Source organism: Delphinus delphis, chromosome 8, assembly GCF_949987515.2.
Source record: "Delphinus delphis chromosome 8, mDelDel1.2, whole genome shotgun sequence".
Lineage (NCBI taxonomy): Eukaryota > Metazoa > Chordata > Mammalia > Artiodactyla > Delphinidae > Delphinus > Delphinus delphis.
Window position 1 is genome coordinate 66545497 of NC_082690.1, and position 25246 is coordinate 66570742.

Sequence of the window (25246 nt, forward strand, 5' to 3'; positions counted from 1 at the left end):
AGCACAGTCAAGATGCTGTGCCACCACTGCAATACCTCCCAGAGCTTTGGCTTTGAGAGCCGCCCATCCCTGATGAGGAACACTGCACCCATCCTACTACTCCTCTTGCCCCCCATCCACGGAACGACCATCATCCTCTGAGGCACCCTGGCTTGAGGCTGAATCATCGTTCACCAGCCCTCTTCTGGCCCATCTGACCACAGCCTGTTAGTCAAGAGACCCAGTAGATGCTTCCCTTATGGCATCTCTCAGGCTCACGCCTCGGCCTCAACCCCACCTCCACCACTGCTCCAGAGCCCTTGATTTTTTGCCTGTACTGCTGCAACTGTCATCTCGTCCAGTTCCCTTCTTCAGGATGCCCCTTTCCCCCAACAGTAATAAAAACCACAGCCAAAGCTCTTCATTGCCCAGCCCTGACTGCATCACTCCTCTTACCAAAAACTTTCATGGTTGTCGCCGTTTACAAAATAAAGTCCAAACCGTTTAAATTCAAATATGAAATCCTCTATATCTGGCTCACTTTCCTTACCTAAATTTCTCAAAATCAATCTCAGTTTCCCCCTCCTTCCCACATGAATGAACGATAAAACGGCCTCCTTCAGGCCATGATAAAGTTCTCACCGTGGGGAAGAAATGAAAGGCTTCAAGATTTCCTTCTTCCTGATGCTTCGTTCTTTCTTTTGTGATGTGAGGATGGAGCCTGGGGATGCCTCTTGCTTGGAAGGATGGCTCTTCCATCCCTGGCCTCCTTACAGTGTAAGAGGTGAGGGGGGCCAGCAGGCACGGGTAGAGCAAGGTAGGGTACACGGGCAGCCTAGTCACGCTGTTGTGGTGTTAGCCACTGGGGAACGGCGCTTTCTCCACTCCTTGGACCCAAGCGAGGTGATGGTACGTAGCTGCTCGAGGTCTCCCTCACAATAGACCATCACCTTTAAAACTACACTGCCTATTCGCTGCCACCCTTAGGTGCCTTTTCCTTCCTTCACATCCATGGAACAATGAGAACTAAAGCTCTAATTCATAAGCACTTCCCTTCAGAAAGCTCTAATATCCCCTTCACAGCATTGCCTCTACACTCGCTTCTACATGATAATAAAATGAAAAAGAAAATTTGCTTATTAAGATTAAAAATATTTCAGTTATCTGATATGTTTCAGCTTTAATTGATAACAAAACACTAACTGCTCATCTGAACTTCTCATGACAGCAACGGACTCACTGGGAAATTTACTACCTGACATCAGAGAAAACGTTAAAGATAACACAGGCTCAGTGACTCTGTGATCCTGTGACCCAGCGGTCTATTTTTTAAAGTCATGAATTATCCATAGAACATTCATATTAATGGTCCTATCAAGAGCACTGGCTCCTTTTTTTAAAAATTAATTTATTTATTTAATTTATGTATTTTTGGCTGCGTTGGGTCTTCGTTACTGCTCGCAGGCTTTCTCTAGTTGTGGCGAGCGGGGGCTACTCTTCGTTGCGGTGTGCGGGCTTCTCATTGCGGTGGCTTCTCTTGTTGCAGAGCACGGGCTCTAGGCGCACAGGCTTCAGTAGCTGTGGCTCGTGAGCTCTAGAGCGCAGGCTCAGTAGTTGTGGCGCAGGGGCTTCGCTGTTCCGCGGCACGTGGGATCTTCCCGGACCAGGGCAAGAACCCGTGTCCCCTGCATTGGCAAGCGGATTCTTAACCACTGCGCCACCAGGGAAGCCCAAGAGCATTGGTTCCTAAACTGTCTCAATACATGGTCTCTAAGCTTGGAGAATATTATGGGGATGGTATATGTGGGAGGAGTCAGAAGCCATGGAATACGCACCAAGGGAAAGAGGTAGCTGGTAGTAGCCGGAGAAAGCGAGATGTGACGTGAGGGCTTCAACAAGGGCTTGCTGGCCACCTGGGGCTTTGCTCAGGCCAGATGGAATGAGGAACAGGGCGTCCAGAAAAGAGGTTAGACTTTCAACAGCTCTGTTGCTGTCGTTGCATGGTACGTCTTCTACCATCCCCACCATCAACACCACTATGGCCACCACCACCGGCACCATCAACACCTCCACCATCATCACCACCAACACCAATGGACAAGCTTCCAGGCAAAGGCCAAGGCATGCAGCAAAATGAAATGATGCTTCACAGAAAAGAGTCACTGGAAATGTTCACTGTGTACATGGAGGGGATAGACGTCACGGCTATTTATCTTATCGTACTGCACTAGGATGTTGGGGGAGACAGTTGACAGCCAGCGAGGGAAAGCCTGGGGACCAGGCCCCTCTGGAGTGTGGAGAGGGTGCAACTGTGGAGTGAACCTTCCAGAGCGATGACCATCATGAATCTCTCCTCTTTGAGGCGACATCCCAGAGAAGGGAGATCCGTGGAGAGCCTCAAGAAAATGAGAACCCCGAACAGAGGCTGGCGCCTCCGCTCAGATGTCCGCGCGGGGCAGGGAGCCAGGCACTCACCATTACTGCTGTTGTCATCCACCAGGATGATCTCCTTGAGCAGGTGCGGAGGTGTGCGCTCGATGGCTGAATGGATGGAGCGCAGCAGCACGGAGAGCGCTTCGTTGACGAAGATGAACACGATGCTCACCTCTGGGAGGCTGCTGGGGAACGAGAGGTTGCGGCACCTGGAAAGAAGAGCAGCCGGGCACTTAGATCTGTCGCTGACTTGGCTGAGGTCCCCCCGGGTGCTGGCCCACCCACGCCTTGGCTCCAGCTTTGCTGGAGGACTCGGGAGTCCAGATTCTTCCCAGGGTCTTTTTCTTGATATACTTAAGATAAGCCCTAAGTGTACAGCAGACAGGCCCTCAACCACTGAAACCGGTTTGCCCCACTACAGAGTCTGAATTTGTCAGTGACTCCCCCAACTGAACAGCTGTACCGTTAGTGCAGGGCCCGGAACCCGGCAGGCAGTCACTGAGTGTTTATTGGAAGAATGACTCCATATTTCTAAATCCAGTAGGATGGGAAATGCAACCAATGAAAGTCTTAGTTTTTCCAAACTGGCAGCCAGTGCCTAAGTGAGGCCAGACCTTAGATGACCTGCCTCAGGAGAAAAATATGTCTCCTTCCAGAGACTCCTACTGCCAGAAGCCACTCTGCCTCATTCCAGAAATCACACTGCCTGGGGCCTCTCCCACCTCTCACTTATCTCAGGGATTCAGCCTCCAGAAAAGGTTGAAGCCAGCGTCAGAGGCTCAACACACTAGAGGACTGGAAGGACACTTCCAACCTCACTTCACAGATGAAGACACTAAGGCTCGGATAGGCTAGGTCCCCGTCATGTGTCAGCTGTCAAGATGGCATCTCAACTCCGGTCTTCTTACATCTATACCGGGGTTCTTCCTTCAGGGAGAAGTGGTCGGGGAGAGACTGCCTCTAACTGGCCATTGCCTCCCTAGCTCCACTGAAACCCTAAAGCCATTTGGAGGTCTCTTATCCAAAGCACAGGAGGCAAGATCGTAAAAGTCTGCGCGCCATTCTCCACGGGAGGAGGAACATGCAACCCCAAAATCAGATCCCATCAAGAGGCCAGACCATAACAAGTGCCATGGTTCCCAAGGGCATGTCATTTCCTTCCGTTGCAAACGTTGCCTTTATGGGTAGGAAATCATTGCTGGTCCCTAAATACTGTTTCAGAAGGCACTGAGCTTCCATCTTCAGGATACTTGAATGAAAGGAGAGAGCAGCAACTGTAGCCCTGTCCCAGGTCCTGGGCTCAGAAAAGAGGCTGCCTGCTCCCAGGGACAGGTTTGATCAGGCCACTGATGGTTCCAGGGGTTCAAGGCTGGTGACCATGTTGCATTGCTCCAAAGTGGGAGGTGCAGCCAGGTGAGAACATGCAATAATGAGCATAATAGCACAGGGCTTCTGCTCGTCAGTAATTAAAGTGCTGCAGGATAGGGACGGGTCTGTTCTTCCTTAATGAGGAAGGCTACAGGATAACCAGCACTGAGCAATTTTAGAGAAATCACAGTGGGGTCCCAGCCTGCTTAAGAGCCGGAGATTAATAAACTAAAATCACTGTCTCTATGGTTACCAGAAATTTACAGAAACTTCTCCCATTCTATTTCCAGCTGTCCTTTTCTCTCACCAAAGATAGGTGGGGGAAGGGAAAGAATCAAGCGTTTACCCAAATCTGCTTCATACTTAGAATTTGAGTAAAGCCATCAGGTTAACAGATTGGTGTAGAATTCATACATTGCTGTATTTAATGGAATAGATATTTATTGAGTTTCTTCCATGAGATGGGTACTGCACTGAGGGTACAGCAGGACACGGACAAAGGGCCTGTCCTCATGGAGCTTATGCTTTGATGGGGGAAGCAGGTGAACATGGAAGCAAACAAATGATACAACTTCCTATAAGTGCTGAGATGAAAAGTAACGCGGGGTTGGCGGATAGCGTGATGCCCTGGCAGCTGTTCTAGAAGGAGTGCTTAGGGAAGGGCTCTGTGAGGGGAGAGGTCTGACCAGAAACTCACATGGCACGCCACAGTGAGCTGTGCAAAGTCCCAGTGGGGCGAAGGGAACCGTGCTGTGACTGGAGAGGAGGTGATGGAGGGAACCAGCTCATGGAAGTGCAGCAAAGGGCAGGAGGAGATGAGGAGGTGGAGGGAGGGACTTAAATGAAGGAGCAACTGGAACGACTCCTTAAGCTTAACAGACCCTTTCCAAAAATTTCTTGTTGTTGTGAACAGTATTGTGATAACAGAAATTAAAAGGCTGCTGGTTAACAGTCAAACAATGCTTCTGGCTAGTGCTTATTTATGGTTATCAAGACCAGCAGCTGGCCTTTCCTTAAGCATGGAGACTGACAGAAGTATTAACATGCAACCTACTTGCTAACTGCAGTTTAAAAATAATCCTTTAGGGCTTCCCTGGTGGCGCAGTGGTTGAGAGTCCGCCTGCCGATGCAGGGGACATGGGTTCGTGCCCCGGTCCGGGAAGATCCCACATGCCGCGGAGCAGCTCGTCCCGTGAGCCATGGCCGCTGAGCCTGCGCATCTGGAGCCTGTGCTCCGCAACGGGAGAGGCCACAACAGTGAGAGGCCCGTGTACCACCAAAAAAAAAAAATCCTTTATATGGTCAGACTACTAGCACATGACCTTTATTTTTCTTTTATGAAAGTGTAATGAACAGCTCCTAATAAGGTCAATATATCAGTACACTGTCAGTTCACTGTCTGCCCCACTAACTCCACCAGCATGAAGACTGTGACCCTACGTCTGTCCCCACTTCTCCAGGGGTTTCCTCTGAGTTCTCAGAGCCTCACTATCTGAAGCTTCCGGTGGTTCTCAAGTCTTTTCCAGGGTTAGGGGTTAACTGCCTTCTCCTCCTCTCTTCCCTTCTTAATTCTCAGCCCAACCACTCCATTTCCGCCTTCCAAGGAGACAAAGTTGAATGTCTCCCAGTAACGGCCACGGCCGTCCTGATGGCTTGAGCAGCTGCTGTGTCTAGGATCTGTCTCCTGAAGATCTTTCTGTGAGCAGAGTAGAAACGTTACTTTTGTTTTACAAGCTAAACTCTGCTGATCACTATTTTCGCATGAAAGACTCTTTCGAACAAGGTTGTTACTTAACAGCCCTTTTGAACAGAACACCTAGGAAAGCGCATCACATTTGTGTGTGTTTATTGCCTGTCTCCCTCTACTATAATGACCCTCCCTGAGAGCAGGGACTTTATTTTGCTACTGTACTAGCTCCCAACCTTAAGCCAGGGTGTGGCATAGAGTAGGTTTTTGGAATTGAACAAAACTAACAGGTTTATTTATTTTATCCATGCATACTTGGGAGATATTGCGGGTTCGGTTCCAGACCACTGAAATAAGGCAAATACTGCAATACAGTGAGTCACATAAATATTTTGGTTTTCCAGTGCATTTAAAATTATGTTTCTACTACACTGTAGTGTATTAAGTGTACAATAGCATTATGTCCAAAAGAAACCAATGTACATGCCTTAATTAAAAATATTTTATTGCTAAAATATGCTAAGCATCATTTGACAACACAAACCTTCAATCTGTAGAAAATGCAGTATCTGCGAAGCACAGTAAAGTGAAATACAGTAAGACAAGATATGCCTGCATAAGGCCTAAATTTCACATGCGTGCCACTGATCTCAGCACGCTCTTTTCATACAAACCTCCTCCCTCTGAAGGGGAGTCAGGTCCTCTCCCACCAGCAGGCCCTTCCTCTTCCACCCTCCCTCCCCTGGATTTGTGGCCCCAACTGCTCACTTTCAGTCTCCAGCAGGCTCTCAGTTCCTTTGCACTGTAACTAAGTGATCCCTCCAGGCCAAATGTCCTGACCTCCTAAAATCCTTCCTTCCTCCCCTTCTCTCCTGGGAGCCACTCAGGGCCCTCCCAGGAACAGCCACGGTGCTTTTTCGCCACACCTCATGGCATCTAACCTAAACCTGGGTCTGCGTGAGCAGGCAGGTGAAGGGTAGGCAGGTTAAGAAAGACGAGGTGGGATAGTTTATAGGGAGAGAACATTGCAGGGGAGGGGGACGAATAGAGCCACCCAGATGCTAACCCAGCTGTGCCCCGACTTGCTGCGTAATCCTGGGCAAGCCACTTTCCTGCTCTCCATATCTTGCCACAGATTAAGGGAGGTAGAAGCAATGATCAGAGGTGTCTTCTCTGTACAGTTCAGGATCTTCTATCTCACATGTGGTGAATGGAAGATGTCTCACTAAAGAAAGAGCTTGCAAACTTTCTCTCCCTCCTAGCCAGTGCCTGGTCGTCACCAAATGCCACAAGACACATACATCCCCTTACCACTGTTGTGACTAGGCAGGGTGACCAGCTTCATCCTGGTCTGCCCAGGACTCTCCCAGTTTCAACACTGAGAGTCCCAAGCACACTGGGATGGGTTGGTCATCCTATGACTAGACCACAGCTTCCTGATGATAGGGACAGATATTGTTCACGACTGCATGCCCTCTGCCAGGCACTGTTCCTGGCCATCAACAGGCGTTCAGCCTGCATCTCTTGAATGAACTGATAGCATCCTTTTCAAAGTCCCCAACACACACACATTCACACAGTATGATCGCAACCTTTGTTTCAACATCAAAGCAGAACTTACATGGCTGAGAGGAGAGGTCAAAAGAGGGGGGAAGAACAGCACGTCAGGTGAGATGTCTGCACACCTGCCGGTCACACTCACCATCATCACTGCCGGATACTGAACTCAGGACAGAAGCCTGCCTGCAGCGGGGCAGCCCAAGGCCTTCCAAAGAAACACACGTCCAAGAGGGTTGTTCCAGACCCGAGCCCAGCAATTCTGTTCCCGAGTCCGGCCACTTCACCCACAAACCAGCACCAGCCTCTGCCCGAGGGCTGTGCCTCTCATATTCACACACTGAGATGTTCTCCCCCAGCACCTGCATCCTCCTGGGTCTGGCCAGCACAGCCTTTGCTCCCAGAGCCTGCTGTCCCCATCTGCTCTGGTGTCTGCCTCTGTCCTCCCCTTCTCCGCTTGCCTCTCCAGAGAAGGGCCAGGGGACATGAGAATCGGAGGAACCACCAGGTGTAACTTGCCCTTCCCTATTGGTGCTCCTTGAAAAAGCCTGACTGTACCAGACTGGTCCCTTACACATTTTGAGAAGAGGTACACTCTCCTGTAAAATTAACCATAAAAGTTCCCTTTTTATTTTATTCTTGTTCAAAGTTGAGCCATTTTCCACTAGAGATAAAAACAAGGCATTTCTGAGAGGGGAGTACTATGGCTGTCTAATAAGCCGGGACTGATGGTCATGATAAAGTCAACTACATCCATCTCTGCACACAGAGGTGGTGTGGGTATGGAAGTGGCTATGTAGGGAGCCTCCCAGCAGAGCTCCCTGACACGGTTTGGAGCTGTTTATGAGGCAAGTTTATATCAAAAGCCTTAGTGCTACCACTACCCGCGAGAGGCAGGGAAGCAGTAGCAGACTAAGGAAGGCCGAGACAGGCGCTCTGCCACTGGGTACCACCCGGGGCAGCAGACAGACACCCCCATATTGGACCGATGGATTCTCTCCTCCCTGTGACCTCGGCAAATCTACGAGCTCCCGGTCCATCAGAGCATGACTCGTGGAGGCTGCCTGACCTCTTCCAGAGCGAAGATCAAAGCAGAATGTGCGCTGTGGTCTGCCGGCCAATGTGCACAGGGAACCAGGTCCAACTATGCCTGGATGCTGGGAGTGGAGGAGGGACTGCCCTGGACCAAACAGAGAGAAGACGACACTCCCAGGTACCCACTCCCCTGAGTGCCCGGAGCCCCTCTTTCTTCCCAGGTTTCTCCTAGAGAGGCTCTACCCTGTACCTGTGGGCAGCACACAAGGGCTCAGCTGGACCGTTAACCACCTGGGGCATAAACCTGGGATCGGCAGTGGCTTCTTGTCCCTTACAGCTATCTGTGTCCTCACTGTGGCCTCCACCCTTCTACCTGTACCCACAGGACCTGCTTGATCGTCCTCTGGCCTCACTTGGGTACACTTCTGGCTTCTTCCAGAACCTTCCAGATTAGATAGGCTCCCAGCCTGCCAGCAACCAGTCTGTTGGGCTTAATGAGAGCCGAAGATGAGGGCAATATGGGGGTTCTCACTGGGCACGAGTGCAGTCGAGACTTCCACTCCCTGTGCCTGGCATCTCTATCACCACAACCTCTGGAGCTCAGAGACTGCACGGTACAGCTACCCCTACTGCCCAGGGACTCCTCACAGAATATCTGGAAGTAACAATAGTACTAATTTCCATTTACTGAGTGCCTATGATTTGCCATAAACCATGCTAAGAGATATACAGATGTTTTTACTCCTTTTTCCCCACTCTGAACTTTATTCCTTCCTACAGTCTTATATAGTAAACATTTTATCCCCATTTTACAGATGAGGGAAATAGGGCTGAGGCAGTAAGTTATCTTCCAGGGCTTACACCTGGGCTCATTTGCCTCCAAAGCCAGTACTCATAGTCTCCGCTAAACTAGGGTCCGTACCTTCTTTCCACACCCACCCAGAGATTCATCTGTCCAGACACTGGTGTTGTGATAACCCAAAGACCTGGTGGAGGGAGGGGCAAAATGAAAGTCACTCCAGGTCAACTCTGATGAAAGATGGGGCAGATGTAGTGTGTCTAATGGGATGATGTGGACTAACGTGATAAAATACTACTGGGCACGTGAAGCCTCCAATTGTCTCCTTGTACCATTGCTCCCATTGAGATAAACCCTCCCCATATATACTCCTTGTATGAAGCTGTCTGTGTCCTCTGCCAGGTGGCCTCACCATTCCGCCCACAACTCATGGGACCAGAGACTGCTTCCTGAGCCCCAGGTAGCTATCGACGGGCTGGCAGTCAGTGTACAGAGCAGTGTAGCCCAGGAGCTCTTATAGCCGGATCTCATAATATTGAAGAAGGACCAGCAGTCCTATCAAGCCCTTTCTCATGGGGAGGTTGAACATGAGGTACCCTAAGAAGACGGAAGCAGAAATGATGGGGGAGGAAACAGAACACTGTCACTGAGTGAGCTGCAGATGTGGACAGTCACTGTCAGAGACACGGCACGCTAAGAGATGAACAGAGAGGATGCAGACTTGAGCCTGTCCAGGATGTCCTGAGCCACGCTGCCCTCCTCCAGAGCCTGGATATGTGGCTTCTGCTGGTGTGATTATGTGACTGCGTAGACACTGGCCCACAAAGAATTCCAGCCATCTGTGGTCATTTGAGTGAGTTGAGTGCCTTCTTCCATGAGAGCACACCTACCCTAGCGAAGGAAGACCCACTGCACTTCCTGGACTGGGATCGGATCCCCCTGCTCGACTCTCACAGCCTCTTTCGCTTTTCTTATATGCTATGGCAATGTGTTTTTACGTGGTTATTTAACAGACGTCAGTGTCTCCATTCAACTACAAGCTGCATGAGGTCAACACCATATCTGCTTTGCTCACCAGGTCCCCCTTGTGCCTCACACAGTGTCCAGCACAGAGTACAAACTCAGAAAGCACCGGCTATCTGGCTGAACGAACAAATGAATCAATGCTCGAATAGCAGACAGTAGAATGAATGCAGGCCCGGGAAAGCTTTGTGGGTGGGAATCCCACTGCGTCCTGACAGAATGGGAATCATGGAGTTGAACACATACTCCCTGCCTGACCACAGCAATAAGCCCAGATCATCCAATAAGCCAGAGGGTACATGGAGCTAGTGGGGCTACCTAGTGTAGGCAGGGGCTTCGGGGGCCTGGCAGGAGGCCACGTCTGGCTGAGATGTGGAGGAGACAATGGACATCTGAGAACAGGAGTTTTCACAGTCTGCAAGGCAAAAGAAATGGGCCACAGCCTGATCCTGGAAGAGCATCTGACACTGGAATCACTATAGGTAAACTTCTAAGTAGATGTGATCATCAAAATGTCCAGCTTTCAAGCAGAGGCAGAAGTTCTGCAAGGGGACTCTGTTGATTTACAGAAAGGATCTGCTATGTCAGATGTAGATTGTAAGGGGAACAAGAGAGAAATGAATCAATTAAAATGTAAACAGCCAACGGGAAGCAGGGGGACCATTGGTTCCTAAAACATCTTAGAAATCCAGGGAAAATGGGGTCCCTGGGACTACATGGACTGCCACCCAGGGAATAAAAGTCAGCTGGCTCTGGTGGAAAAATCACACAAAGGACCGAGCATCTCCTTGTGGGAAGTTTGTGGGTGAGCGGGCCAGGCCAGCGGCAAGGGGAGCTGAGGAACGTGGGGTAAAGGGAAGGCAGGTCCGACAGGTGGGAAAAAGGAGGACGGGGCGTCTTTGCTCTCCAGCAGAGCCTTGCTCCGGCCTCTGATGCCCAGAACGCTGGTGCTGGGGGGAAATCACTCTGTCCTGCACTGCCTACCTGGCCCTCCTCACCTAGTGCCAGGGTGGAAGGCTTGTCCCGTGTGGCTCCTTGTGCACTTTGTGGTGTTTCTGGTAAAGTCTTGACCATGTCCCCCAGGCCATCTCTTTTACAAATCAGAGACACAGATAAAAAGTAGCAAAAAGTTAAATAGCAGTTACTATGATGTCAGGCAATGTTCTAAGAGCTCTATGTATATTACACGTTCAATCTTTGTATTACCATCTCTAATTTACAGATAGGAAAACCAAGACACAGAGAGGCTAGGTAACTTGCTGGAGGTCAACCAGCTCTGTAAGCGACAGACCTGGCCTTGGATCCCAGGGAATTGGGTTCTACATATCACTCTATAATCTAGCAAAAACTTCATCTGTTTGTCACGTTACTCAGCTCTTCTCCTGAGTCGTTCTCCTCTAAACATATGCCACTTTCTCTATATCCCATAAAATCCAATTCTGCAGTCGTGATCTGAGTAAAACAAAACTATTGCCTCCCCATTTTAAGGCATTAATACAGCTCAAGATTACATCATCTTTAAGAACAACTATGTGATACTATTGGCCCATAAAATGTTTAATTAACTAAGATTCAGAAGCATTTTCCCAGATTGCTCCAGTTAAGAAGTATTTCTCCCTATGTTTGTGTAGTCAGCATTTTTGTTTGTTTTCTGCGGTACGTGGGCCTCTCACTGTTGTGGCCTCTCCCGTTGCGGAGCACAGGCTCCGGACGCGCAGGCTCAGCGGCCACGGCTCACGGGCCCAGCCGCTCTGCGGCACGTGGGATCTTCCCGGACCGGGGCACGAACCTGCGTCCCCTGCATCGGCAGGCGGACTCTCAACCACTGCACCACCAGGGACGCCCTAGTCAGCATTTTTGATGTAACAGCAGAACCGTTACCCAGGGTGTTGATTTTACCCCCTTTGTCCTGAGGCCGCCCTCATGGAAGTCTCATCTTTCAAAGACTTCTGGGTCATCTCCACAAAGCCAAAATCCCAAACTAGAAAAGCTCCCCTAGGCAGGGCGGGGCACGGGGCCTGAGTAGTGTCCTGGAGACACAGACACAGGTAAAAATACTGGCTCTGCAACATACCACTGGTGGGAGCTTGACCAAGTTTCTTAACCTTGTAAATATTCAGTATTCTCCTATATAAAATGGAAATAATAATAACTACCCCAGAGAGACGAGAGGATAAAGTTAAAGGACAACATAGACATTAAGCATTTTGCACAGTGCCTGCCACGTTAAGTGAGCAAGTGGTGGCTCTTGGTGTAAATCCTTAGCCCCAGCGTAGGAACCCCGACATGATCCAGCAATCATGTCCCAGCTCCTCACCTGAAACCGCCCCTCTTCCCTGCCAGGACCAGATATATAACCTGTGGGGCTCAGTGCAAAAGGAAAATATGGTGGCCCCTGTTGAAAAATTATTAAGAATTTTAGCACAGCAACAGCAGATCATTAAACCAAGCGCAGAGCCCTTCTAGCCTTCTCAGGATCCTGTGCAAAAGGGGCCCACTGTATAGTGTCCTGATACTAATACTGCCGCTGTAAACAAGTCCCGCAAACTTGGTGACTTCAAATAACACAAATCTGTTATCTTCTGGTTCTGGAGGCCAGAAGTCTGGCAAAGGTCTCACTGGGCTAAAATCAAAGTATCAGCAGAACTGCACTCCTTTCTGTAGGTTCTAGGTGATAATCTGTTAGATACTGTTCTTGCCTTTTTCAGTATCTAAAGGCTGCCCACATTCATGGCTCTTTTCCATCTTCAAAGCCAGCAATGGCTGGTTGAGTCCTTCTCACATAGCCATCTCTCTGGCTTATTCTTCCACTTCCAAGTGCCCTGTGACTACATTGGGTCGAACCGGATAATTCAGGATGATCTCCTTATTTTAGTCAGCTGATTAGCAACCTTAATTCCACCTGCAACCTTAATTCTCCTTTGCCGTGTAACATACCATATTCACAGGTTCCAGAGATTAGGACGTGAACACCCTTGGGAGGCCATTATCCTGCCTCCCATACACACTCATGAAGACAGCACTGTTGACCCCCAAAGTTCAGAGATCTCAGATGTCTGTCTAGAGGTTGCACCATGAAGACCCCGTGGCCCTCCGATCCACACACACAAACCTGGTGACCATCCTCACAGTGGTGGCAGCAAATACCCACAGCCACCTTGGATGGACCCTAACCTGCTCCTAGGGGGACCCAGAGCCCTGGCTCCAGGCTGCATTCTTTCTCTTCTATAATCTCATCCTGCTTCTTTCCACTTGGATGTTCACACAGGGTCTCTCCAGCTCAGGACCCAGGGATCCTTTGTGGGTGGGTATGTGTGGATCTGCCCCAGTTGCTCCTACCTAGGGCTGCAGAAAATAGTCCAATCCCCTTTACCAGCCCCTTGTGCCTCAAGCCCCAGGCCTTAACCTACCAGTCAACCCAAGAGCCAGTCCACCCTCACTCCTGGGAGGGATGTGGACCTCAGGGGATGCTGGTGAGAAAGGCAACATCATTACTGATGGCTCAGGGGCCTCTGAGGATCTGCCAGCAAGAGGCAGGAAGCAATACCTGCTGGAGGCTCTGACCTGAGCTACCTTAGAGGTAGGCCATAGAGTTGCCATGGCAATGTGACAGCCCTGAAGCCGGAGCCCACGAGCCCCTCCTGTTCCTACCCATACCCAATGCCCACTAGATCAAGGGCTCATCCCTTACATCCCCTGGCCCCTGTATGGAAATAATACCCACTGCCTGCAGGAAAGAATGAGGCAGGCACCGGCTGCTGTGGAGCTGGTGAGTACCAATATGCTAACTACCCCACCCGCCATCACTGGGGTGGGAGGCCCACCCTTACCTTCCTGTCCTGATCTGGCAAGCTTGCTTTAGCCCTCCACGATCCTCCTTCCCCACAATCACAACCCATTTTCTCAGTGACCTCCCTAAAGATGCCGCCTCCATCCTCCCTCTCCATCCCACAGGCAAAGGACTTCCTTGATCTCTTTCTCACACCATAACTTTTCAAAAAGTTGACGCTTAATTTATATGCAGTGAAATGCACAGATCTTAAGTGTGTAGTTCGACGCGTTTTGACAAATATATATACCTATGTATATATATACATATATATACCCCAATCAAGACTTGTCTTCCCCTTCTTCTCTTTTTGCCTCTGGGAGATTATTTTGGAGGCTACAGATAAGAAGGGGCAGGTGGGACACTGGGAGGCAGGAGGAGGGACATAGAGAAAGCCATGGGGATGTTTGGAGCTTGTAGCTGGGGACATGAGGGATGGAGTAAAGTCCAGCCAGACTGAGATGCAGACTTTCTCCCCTTCGATCCTGAGGCCCCTGTGTCTTTCACCCCAGGAAGCAAGAAGGCAAACCCCTGTCCGGATCTGGCAAAGGCCTCACGTGGGGTGAAGTCTAGGAGGCTCACCAGAAGAGGCAACCACTGTCCTGTCTCCTCTGGGTCTTCCCACCTGGATGGCCAAGGGGCCTGCTCTGTTCTTATTAATATAATGCAGGAAGAATGAATGGCACTTTGACTTCCCCGAAAGCCAAGTGTCCTGGTGCCCGGAGGAAATATGTCCTCTGTCTGCATGGATCAAAGACCCCAGATGAGGCTAATGAAACTGTGGCATTTCCAGTTCCCATGTCCTTCTGAGGCAGGAGATAGATGGGCCTCAGGCTGAGCAGCTGGAGTTTGTTCCCTGGGACAGATACTCCAAAACAGCCAGAGGGAGAGAGGAGCTGAGTCCCGCCCAGATAAAAGGTAGAGACCACATATGTCTCACTCTTGAGGTCAAGGAGACCTTCCCGACTACACATGCGCAGAAAAGATCCTTGAAGGTCAAGAAGGGAGTGATGTCAACCTATCCATAGGCTTCTTCGCCAGAATCCATCTTGGCTAAGAGATGGGTGCGTGCACACGGGACGACCCTCATGTAAACCAAATAAGGACTCAGAACCAGGCAAAGCAAGATCACTGCCAAAGGAAACCCAGAAGAAATGCCCCATACAAGTGAGTCAAACTACCACGAGGGTGCTACTCTCTGAGTCCACCCGTGTATGCCTATTCACACGTACTCTTTTTTCCTCCCAATAAACACTTTACTTGTTTCACTACTTTCCGTCTCTTTGTAGAAATTTATTTCTACAAAGCTGATGGGCCAGAGCCTTGTCACTGGCCACTGGTCCCTGGTGGTCTAATGGCTAGGGTTCAGCGCTCTCACTGCCACGGTCTAACTTCAGCCTCTGGTTGGAGAACCGAAATCCTGCTTCAAGTCAAGCCCACCTGAGATGACTTCCATCTCCAGGGGAGAGTGGCCAAAACTGGTAAAGGGAGCCTCCTTGCAGACGTCAACCTCCAAGTGCTGCTTCCCTGAGCAGAGGCCCCAGGAGGACAGGGCTTCTGTGGGTGTCAAGTGCAGTCCCTGACTTACTAGAAACCTGCATGGATGACTCCTTCCCAAGGAGGCAGGAGATCCTCTGCAAGTTTTCTGATCACTTGCCTTCTGATCCCATCACCTTTCACTCTGGATCCCACTACAGTGTAAGCTCCTTGAGGTTTCTCTGTCTGACGCTTTACTGGGTACCTGGCACATACTTGGTGCTCAATAAATATTTATTGGATGAATAAACTAATGAAGCCTACCTAGCAACCAGTTGGATGGATTTTTTTCCTTCTAGTTACCTCTTGTCCTGTGTATAAGGCGCTGAGCACACTTCGGCCCTCTCTCAGCCAGATGACAAGGTGGTCAGATTACCAAGAAAGGAGATAAAATAAGGGCCCAGCCAGAGGTGATGGAAGGGAGGGTAGGGAAGAATTTGGGACACCCACTTTCTGGTCCAGGAATGAAGCCAATGAGCATAGCATCAGGGTTAGAACTTGGCAAAGTCAAGAATACAAAGAGCAGAGCTTCCCTGGTGGTGCAGTGGTTGAGAGTCTGCCTGCCGATGCAGGGGACACGGGTTCGTGCCTCGGGCCGGGAGGATCCCGCATGCCACGGAGCAGCTGGGCCCATGAGCCATGGCCACTGGACCTGCGCGTCCGGAGCCTGTGCTCCACAGCGGGAGAGGCCACAACAGTGAGAGGCCCGCACACCGCAAAAAAAAGAAAAGAAAAGAAAAGAATAGTGCAGAATCCAAGGATGCCTCCAGGGGCAGAAATCCCCAAGGGCAAACAGGAGGTAAAAGGAGGAAAGGCACAGGAGCTGGGACTGAAGCAAGGTACACCTGGCGTGATTCTTCTAGAGACTGTCCTTAGCATGAGGCTTCCTCTCCAGATGCTCCCTGTACCCCTACCCACCTTGCTCTAAATCCCAACATTTGCCATAGCTGAGGTTTCACTCTATGCCTTGATAACAGCTTTGAGGTTCACTAAAACAATTCTTCCACTTCCTGAACCAGATAAGCCAATCAGCTCCATGCTGTACATTGTTAAAGCAGGCCCCATCCCCAGTAGAATGACACAAACGGACACCTCAAGGCAGTGAAACACAGTGACGGTTACAAGCACAAATTCTATTGCCAGACTGCCTGAGTTCAAATCCCAGTTCTGCCACTAGTGACCTTGGGCAGATTACATAATCTCTCTGCGCCTCAGTTTCCTCTTGTGTAAAAGGGAGACTAATAATAATACTATAAAATAGCAAGAAATACGTATATTGATCTCTGCCCCCAGTTCCTGACAATATTTATTATTAGTCTTAGACTAATAATACTGTGAAATAGTAAGAAATACATATATTGATCTCTGCCTCCAGTTCCTGACAATATTTATTTAGTCTTTGACCCATAGCCCCTAAATCCTTTGTAATTTACTGAGTGAAAGGAGTGTCTGACACAGAGGTCCCAAATCCTTTAGCATTTCCTGGGTGATCGGAGTATCTCTTTTTTTCTCAAAACAGATAACTTTTTACTGAATTATAGTTGATTTACAATGTTGTGTTAGTTTCAGGTATACAGTAAAGTGATTCAATTATATGTATATGTATATATCTATTCTTTTTCAGATTCTTTTCCATTATAGGTTACTATAAGACATTGAATATAGTTCCCTGTGCTATACAGTAGGCCCTTGTTGTTTATTTTATATATAGTAGTGTGTATCTGTTAATCCTAAACTCCTAATTTATCCCTCCCCCCTCTTTCCCCTTTGGTAACCATACATTTGTTTTCTATGTCTGTGAACCTATTTCTGTTTTATAAATAACTTCATTTGTTTTTTTTTTTAGATTTCACATACAAGTGATACCATATGATATCTGTCTTTCTCTGACTTATTTCACTTAGTATGATAATCTCTAGGTCCATCCATGTTGCTTCAAATGGCATTACTTCATTCATATATATATGTGTGTGTAGAGATATATATATATACACACCACATCTTCTTTATCCATTCGTCTGTCGATGGACATTTAGATTGCTTCCATTACTTGACTACCGTAAACAGTGCTGCTATGAACATCAGGATGCATGTATCTTTTTGAATTAGAGTTTTCATCTTTTCCACATGTATGCCCAGGAGTGGGACTGCTGGGTCATATGGTAGTTCTATTTTTAGTTTTTTAAGGAACCTCCATACTGTTCTCCATAGTGGCTGCACCAATTTACATTCCCAACAGTAGTGTAGGAGGGTTCTCTTTTCTCCACACCCTCTCCAGCATTTATTATTTGTAGACATTTTTTTTTTTTTTTTTTTTTGCGGTACGTGGGCCTCTCCCGTTGCGGAGCACAGGCTCTGGACGCGCCGGCTCAGCAGCCATGGCTCATGGGCCCAGCCGCTCCGTGGCACGTGTGATCCTCCCGGACCGGGGCACGAACCCGTGTCCCCTGCACCGGCAGGCGGACTCTCTATCACTGCGCCACCAGGGAAGCCCTATTTGTAGACTTTTTGATGATGGCCATTCTGACTGGTGTGAGGTGCTACCTCATTATAGTTTTGATTTGCATTTCTCTAATAATTAGCTATGTTGAGCATCTATCCTGTGCCTGTTGGCCATCTGTATGTCTTCTTCGGAGAAATGTCTATTTAGGTCTTCTGCCCAGGTAGGAGTATCTTTTGATCTAATGAGGAAGATTCTTGGCAGGCTCCTGAATGAGGGCTGGTCACCAGAAAGACCAAGCCATGATTAGAAGTTTGGAACTTTCAGTCCTACCCCCCCATTCTCTGGAGAGAGGGGAGAGGCTGGAAAATGAGTTAATAATCAATCATGCCTACGTAATGATGCCTCCATAAAAACCCTGAAAATATGGAATTCAGAGAGCATCCAGGTTGGTGAGCACATCCACATATTGGGAGGGTGATGCACCCCCAACTCCACAGGGACAGAAGCTCCTGAGCTCGGGACACTTCCAGACCTCACTCTATGTCTCTCTTCATGCGGCTCTCTTCTCATGGAGCCCCTCACAGGGTAAAAGTCACATACCTTGCAACAGTTAACAGAGCCCTTCTCTGCAATTCTTAACCTGGGCTGTGCATGGCAATCACCTGAGAACTCTAAACAACATGGGCACTGAGTTCCACCTCTGGAAACTCTTGCCCAGTTGGTCTAGGGTAGAGCCTGGTATCAGGATTATTTTAAAACTCCCAGAGGAGTTGAATGTGTAGCCAAGTTTGAGAACTACCAACCCCCCACCCCGACTTGATCTGCTTCCTGTTGCCCCTGTGATCTCATCTCCAACTACTGCCTTCTAGTTTGCTCTGTTCCAGCCACAGGGACCTCCTTCCTTTTCTTCAAACATGCCAGGCACATGTTGACCTCAGGAACTTTGCACATGCTGGTCCCTCTGTCCAGAAAGGTTTTCCCCTGAGTATCCACATGGCTCACTTCCTCATCTCCTCTAGGTCTTTGCTCAAATGTCACCTTCTTAGTGAGGCCTTCTCTGACCATCTCATTAAAAATTCAACCCCTCCTCCTATTCCAGGCTGTTCCAATCTCCCTCTTCCACCTTACATTTCCCCACAGTACTTGCTACATAGGTGACTTTGCTTTGTTTATTATCTGTCCTCACCTAACTAGAACACAAGCTCCCTGAGGGTAAGGATTCCTGTCTGTTTTGTTCACTGCTCTATCTCTGGGTCTAGACTATTCTGGCACATAGTAAGTGCTCAATAAATACCCTTTAAATGAACAAATACTCTTCCCTCCCCTTGTAGATCCTCAGCTGCTCTTTCATCTCTAGAGCCCAGCCAAGTTCTCCTGGGCCAAGAAAAGCCACACCCAACTAAATGGCATACATCAGGTGCTCAATAAATGTCTATGAAACTGAACTGAACTCTCCTTCCCAAAGAATACAGCCCCCAAGCCCAGCAGCAAGATCTTTCCTGAAAACTCCAGATATAAGCTCACTGTGGTTTGCAGCTTTTAAGAAAATTTTAAAAATAAGGGGAAAGTGGGGAAAAGAAGGTGTTGGTGGGGAGCTCACAAAAGTTAATGAGATTTTCTCAGCTACGGTACATGCCCACATTTTTAATAATTAGGAGTAATAAAAATTCTAACTGAACCTTAAAGGAACATCTTCTGTAACGAAGAGAGAAGTCAAGACAGACTTCTCTGCTGGGTGTAATGACTTGTTAGCCTCAGAAGATGGAGGTACTTTAAAAAACTAATTTATAGAAAAAAAATTGTTCATAAAAATGCAATTGATTGGGCTAAAATGACTTATTAACAGGAATGCCAGATGATTCTCGTTCCCTTAAGGATTAAATTAGGTTATTAATCCTTCAAATTTCTAATGGAAGAAAGCCTTCCCCCTGCTTAGCAGATGGAGAAACTGAGGCTGGGGGAGTAGGGAGAGAGTGACTTGCCTGATGCAGGCCAAGTGGGCAGACCCTGGCTGAAGCCGGGAAGAGACCCAGGAGTCCAGACACCAAGTCCTAGCTCTGTCCCCAGCACTGTGGTGACCCCACCCCCCCACCTGCAGGTCAACAAGGGCCCGGCCACTGACTCTGCTCACCCACTGGGTCTGAGGTCAGGCAGGGGCCGGTCGAGGGGTAGGCGGTCACTGAGGTAGGCATTGTAGCCGTAGTACTGGAACTGCTTCAGGGCCACACGCCGGCCTTCGGGGCTGAGCTCCTGGCCCCAGTGTGCAAACAGAGAGGAGTCTGTGAAGGGCTCAGCCTCTGCCTCCTCAGGTTTGGCGGGGGCCTCTGGAGAAAGAAGGGATAAGGAGACAGTGGGTCAGAGCGCACCCCTGCATATGCCATGACAACCCCTTTCCCTTCCTCACCATTGCCTTGGGTAAAGCAATCTTAGCCCCAACTTTAGGGGTGGGGGAAGGGAGACTAGAATCTTCATGCTTCCGCAAACTCATTTATCCATCCATACATCCATTCACCCACCCAACAACCACTATCGCAACGGATATAGAAATATACCCAGCAGGGTCTGCTGGGAAGCCGATGGGCGTGATCCTGACGCCCCGCGGCTTTACGTTAGAACCTTCTCCTTTCCCAGTCTGCCTTCTCATCAGAGATGCCAGTCCCAGCCCGCGAATGGGACTTCTGCTTCTCTTTCCCCAGATCGTACCCCCATTCCCTGCCAGCTCTGAACCTGTCCCACATCCAGGTCCTCGAGCTGGGCATCTGCTCCCCTGCCCAGTTCTTGCCAGTCCACGTCTGTCTCCACTGTCTGGTCCTGCTGTGAGTTTCCTGGTCCCACCATACGACATTCACCTGGCTGCAAGGACCCTCGGCCAGACTGCCTCCTGCTGCCTCAGGCTCTGCCCACCAGGACAGGGAATCGTTGGCACAGGGGACAGCCATACCATCCCCAAACCTCCACGCACTCTGGGCACTGCTCATTGGACCCCTGGTAGACTTTGTGGGGGGCAGTGCTCACACCAGGTCAAGAAGAGCTCATCGTTTTCCTGGAAGCTTCCAAGAAAAATGGAAGAGGCATTATTACCTATAAGAGCAGAGGCTTGGATTCAAATATATCCCTGCTCCACCATTCACTGGCTACATGACCACAAGCAAACACTCAACCTCTTGACGCCTTGATTTCCCCACCTGTAATGTGGGAATAATAATACCCACCCACCACCCCCAAGATCTGTGAGGATTACATACAATCATGTATATAAAACACTTGTCTCAGAATAAGTGCACAACAAATGGTAATCAGGGTTGCTATAGCAAGAGGAGCCTGGAGGGTCATTTAAGTCCTTCTTTTATGGCGATAATGGGTAGGTCTTGCCAGGACATAGGCCGACAGGTCAAGACTATGGAATTCGTTCCCAGGGACGGGTAGTCAGGCCCACCATTCAAGGTCAGCAATCAGAAAAACTGGATAGAGATGCCAAGGTCACTGGACGGCGCCTTCCATGCTCATAAACATGATGTAAGAGACAGAGTCAGGAGCCTGGAATGAGACAGGGACCAGGAGGAAGCAGAAGGGGAGTTATAGGAACAGGAGAGGCAGGCTTGGCACACTTGCCAAAGTCCCCTCAGCTGTCTGTATGGAGCCAGTAGGTGCAAGCACACCTATGCCAGGTAACTTAAAGGTACAGGCCGAGACTGGCCAGGGGTTAGGGTTCCATGGTCTTCAAGGTTGGAGAGCTCAGAGCTGCAGACCACTTCCTCTTACCACCACTTCCTCCTGACGGACTCTTGGAAGAGCCAGTCTGGGAAGCAGAGGAGGCCTAGGAGTAAGAGGGGGACCCTTCCAGCACCTAGGAAGGGGTGCTTCAGGGGGAGGAAGCCCCCATCACTGGAGGTGCACAGAGGGTGTCATGGACAGAATGGAGCTGTCGTAGCTCCCTGCAAATTAGAGAGCCGAAGATTCTGAAAGCAGAGCGAGCACGCCGATGCCAGAGACCTCAGTCAGAGAGATGCCAAAGCTTCTGTAAATGGAGCTGGGACTCGCAGGCGCTGGATGAAAATGCGTATGCACCTCTCCTCTTCGGGGGCCATGTCCTTGGGACATACCCCAGACTGGAGATCCATGTAACTCCCGAGATAACTATCACGGCTAGCACTTGCTGAGTTTACCATGAGTCAGGCTCTACTATAAGCATTTTTCACATGTTGACTCAACTCACCCTACCAGGTGGGAAGCGCTACTGTCTCCATTTTACAGATAATGAAGGTGAGGCACAGAGAGGATGGGAAACTCGCCCCGGTTCACTCAGAAGGAAGTGCAGTAGCTGAGGTGCAATGTCAGGATGTCTGTCCCCCGAGGCAGGAGTCCTAACCACGAAGCCGCACTGCCTCTACAGAGCAAAGGGCTGGATAGAGGTGAATTCCAAAGACAAACATGACCTATCATCTCAGTTATCAATTTTCCTTAGAGATACAGAAGGAAACTCAGATATGTTAAACATATTAGGACGTAGTAAAGAGTAAAATGCAAACTACATGTGCATTTCTATGACAAAGCAAGAGCTTTTAGGACTGTGGTGCTACTCAAAGCACCTTCCTAGAACTCAGGGTGCCTTTGGCCCCCCAACTAGGTATGCTTGAAGGGTAACACGGGGCGCATCTGATCTTGAAGGTCCTTGTTATCTCTCAAAAGATGGATGACTCACTCATTTGGAATGGGGGGTAGTGATAATCTAAATTAGTGAATCAACTGAATCATATAATATTTAACAGAAATGGAGTTTTACTGCTCGCACATACCTATGGATATTACCAAGTAAAATGAGATCAGTTAATGAAAAAATTATAATTCACAATTAGGCCAGTGTTTCATAAAAATGGATTATAAACATATTCAAGTCCTGGGTTCCACCACATGCTCCTGCCTTTTTACTCAGTATGGGTACAAATGACAACAAACTTGAAAGCAGTGGGTCCTGAATAATGAGTCAGGGGCGTGACAATGGGAAGAGGTGTATTTGTTGAATTTCTGCCTGAGCGGAGCACGGTGCTAGCTGATGTCCTTACCCAAGGTTATCTCTGTCGTGCTCACAGGTGTGGACTCCATGAGAACAGGACGACCTCTGTCTTGTTCCCTGCTGTATCTTTGGCTCCCAGCACAGTAAGTGGCTCTTACAAGGGGCTCAGTGCATCATCTTAAAACAAATCAGTTAATAAGTACCCCATAGTGGTTAGTTATTAGACAAGAGGAAACCAAAGATGAAGATGTTAAATGACTAATCTGAGGTCACCCAGTTTGTCAAGGGCATTGAAGCTTTCCTCTGCACCAGGGGTGGCAAACTATGGTCTGAGGGCCAAATCTGGCCCACCATCTATTATGTAAATAAAGCTTTATTGGAACACATCACATTCACTTGCTTACGTGTTAGCTATAGCTGCTTTAGAGCTTACAAAGGCAGACTGGGTATGACAGAGACCATATGGCTTGCAAAGTGGAAAATATGTACTTTCTGACCCTTTAAGAAAAAGTATGCTGACCCCCTGCTCTACACCTTACATGTGACATCTCTTAGGTAAGGAGGCTTTGCCTCTGCTAATCCATTCATTTTGTTTCCTTACGAGCACTGGCTGTAGAGACAGAATCCATACTCCAGCTCGACCATTTGCCAGTTTAGTCTAGCTTATCTGCACTTTGGTTCCTCAACTGGAAAGTGGAATGGATACTAAAAGTACCTTCTTCATAGGCTATTGGAGTGTATTCAATGAGCTGGTCCATGTAAGGAGCTTAGCACAGTGCCTGGCACATAATAAATGTTAGCTCGGTGGGCATCAGCGGCTAAGGACCCACACAGCCTCACAGCCCACCGGGGTGCTCTTCCACTGACACTTCTTGAGTTCAGATTACAAAGAGGAATGGCCTTGCCCTGAGGTCCCAGCTCTGGAAGATGCTGCTGCTGTGCAGCCCCCAGATGAAGGGTTTCCATGTCTACAAAGAGTGGCCTCCCCTTAACCAGTCCTAGACCCAACTCCCCTCACTCTCCACTAAGAAAGCAGACCTACAGGACCATGTCTGACGTAGTTGGAGCTGTAAAGAGGCCCCAGGCAAGAGCCTTGGTTGGGTCTTCTGCAGGGGGCCAGGGGAGTCTGGACACATCTGGTGAGGGGCCAGACCCACGGATGTCTCTCGTCCAGGGATGAGACCTGCCCCCAGGAGCAGATGCAGGCTGTGGCCCCTGCTGGGGTTCAGTCCTACTCGGCCATGCCTGACCAACTGAGGGGGTGACCAGAGAGAGGTGTCTATGCAGGGGGCTGAGGGCGCCCAAGGGAAGAGGTCATTCATGGCGCAGATGAGCAGGGCACAGTGAACTCAGTCCGGCGGCTGAGCCAGTGTTTGGAGGATCCTTAGAACAGCACAGGGGCTGTGGTCCCAGCCCATTCTTCACCCAGCCCTAGTGCTTGTCTGCGTCCTAGGGAGAAGAGGCTGAGAGGGAACAGTGAAGGGTCATTTCACCAGACAGCCACACACGGGGCTCAAGCGGCACCTGTGTAACGCCCGGGAAGGGGAGCTATTCCTCTGCCTTCCCTGACTCACCACGAACAACCACGTGGTGTGAGCAGGAAGGGAGCCAGTGGGGCCTGAGAAAACCCATCAGCTGGAGAGACACTGCCATGCTATGCCCCTCTCTGCTCGGGACTTCCCATGGCCATCTGTCTCTCTCAGCCTCTGGACAGGTGGCTCTACAGAGCAGAAACTGGAGAACAAGAACCAGAGCTGTCAGGGCCCCAGCAGGCCTGGGACGGCCTGTGGATGGGGAAGGAAGAACAACAGTGCAGACTGGAAGTCTGAAAGGCCCTGGATTGGCCATGTGATTTGGAAATAGTTTATGAACCTACAAGCACGTATGCCAAAGTGCCACCTACTAACCATCACCAAAGGTACTGTCCAAAGTGGCACTCAAAAATGAGGTCCACTGAGGAGGGGACTACAGACTAATCTTGGGTGTTTGCTGCAAAACCTTTGCCCCTGGAGCTGATCCCCTCGTACACTGTACCCCAATTCCATTGCACTGGCCCTGCCAGGTGGTGAGGCCAGGCCATCGCAGTGGCCCTGTGATATAGGTTCTATCATTCCCATCATAGATGAGAGGAAACTGCAGGTCAGAGATGTAAAAGAACTTGACGTTGAAACCATACTCCTGACGGCAGCCCCGCCTCCATGTCATGGGCGAGATACACTGTCTGGCTTGAGGACTGGAGAAACTTCAGGTCCCGGGAGGCTGCTCCATTCGCCTGCACTGGTTCACAGCAGTTGTTAAACCACTGAGATACCTTCACAGCGCTGGTAAACAGCTGCTTCCCAGAGTCCCTCCGGGTGGCCCTCTAACCCCAGCTGCTCTGGCCCTTTTCTTGGAATGATCCAGATCTTTCCACCAGCCAGCAACTGAAAGGTGTATGCCCGGCCCGCCCAGGAGCCCCGTTCATGCACATTGGTTAGCGTCTGTGTCTGGCTGGATAAGTACAATTTGACCATTACTTGCTCGAGCCCTTCCTCGGAGGCCCC

The 25246-nt window shown here is 49.5% G+C and overlaps 1 protein-coding gene across 3 annotated transcripts in view; it reads right to left on the reverse strand.

The window, feature by feature from the left end:
• Positions 1–25246, reverse strand: part of GALNT18 (polypeptide N-acetylgalactosaminyltransferase 18) — a 354931-nt gene that overhangs the window by 169339 nt on the left and 160346 nt on the right. For all 3 annotated transcript variants that reach the window (XM_060018497.1, XM_060018495.1, XM_060018496.1), the window contains exons 2-3: positions 19821–20013; positions 2455–2621 (exon numbers count right to left, since the gene is read on the reverse strand). In XM_060018497.1, the coding sequence (XP_059874480.1) occupies positions 2455–2621; positions 19821–20013 (360 nt within the window). The remainder of the gene's footprint in view (positions 1–2454; positions 2622–19820; positions 20014–25246) is intronic.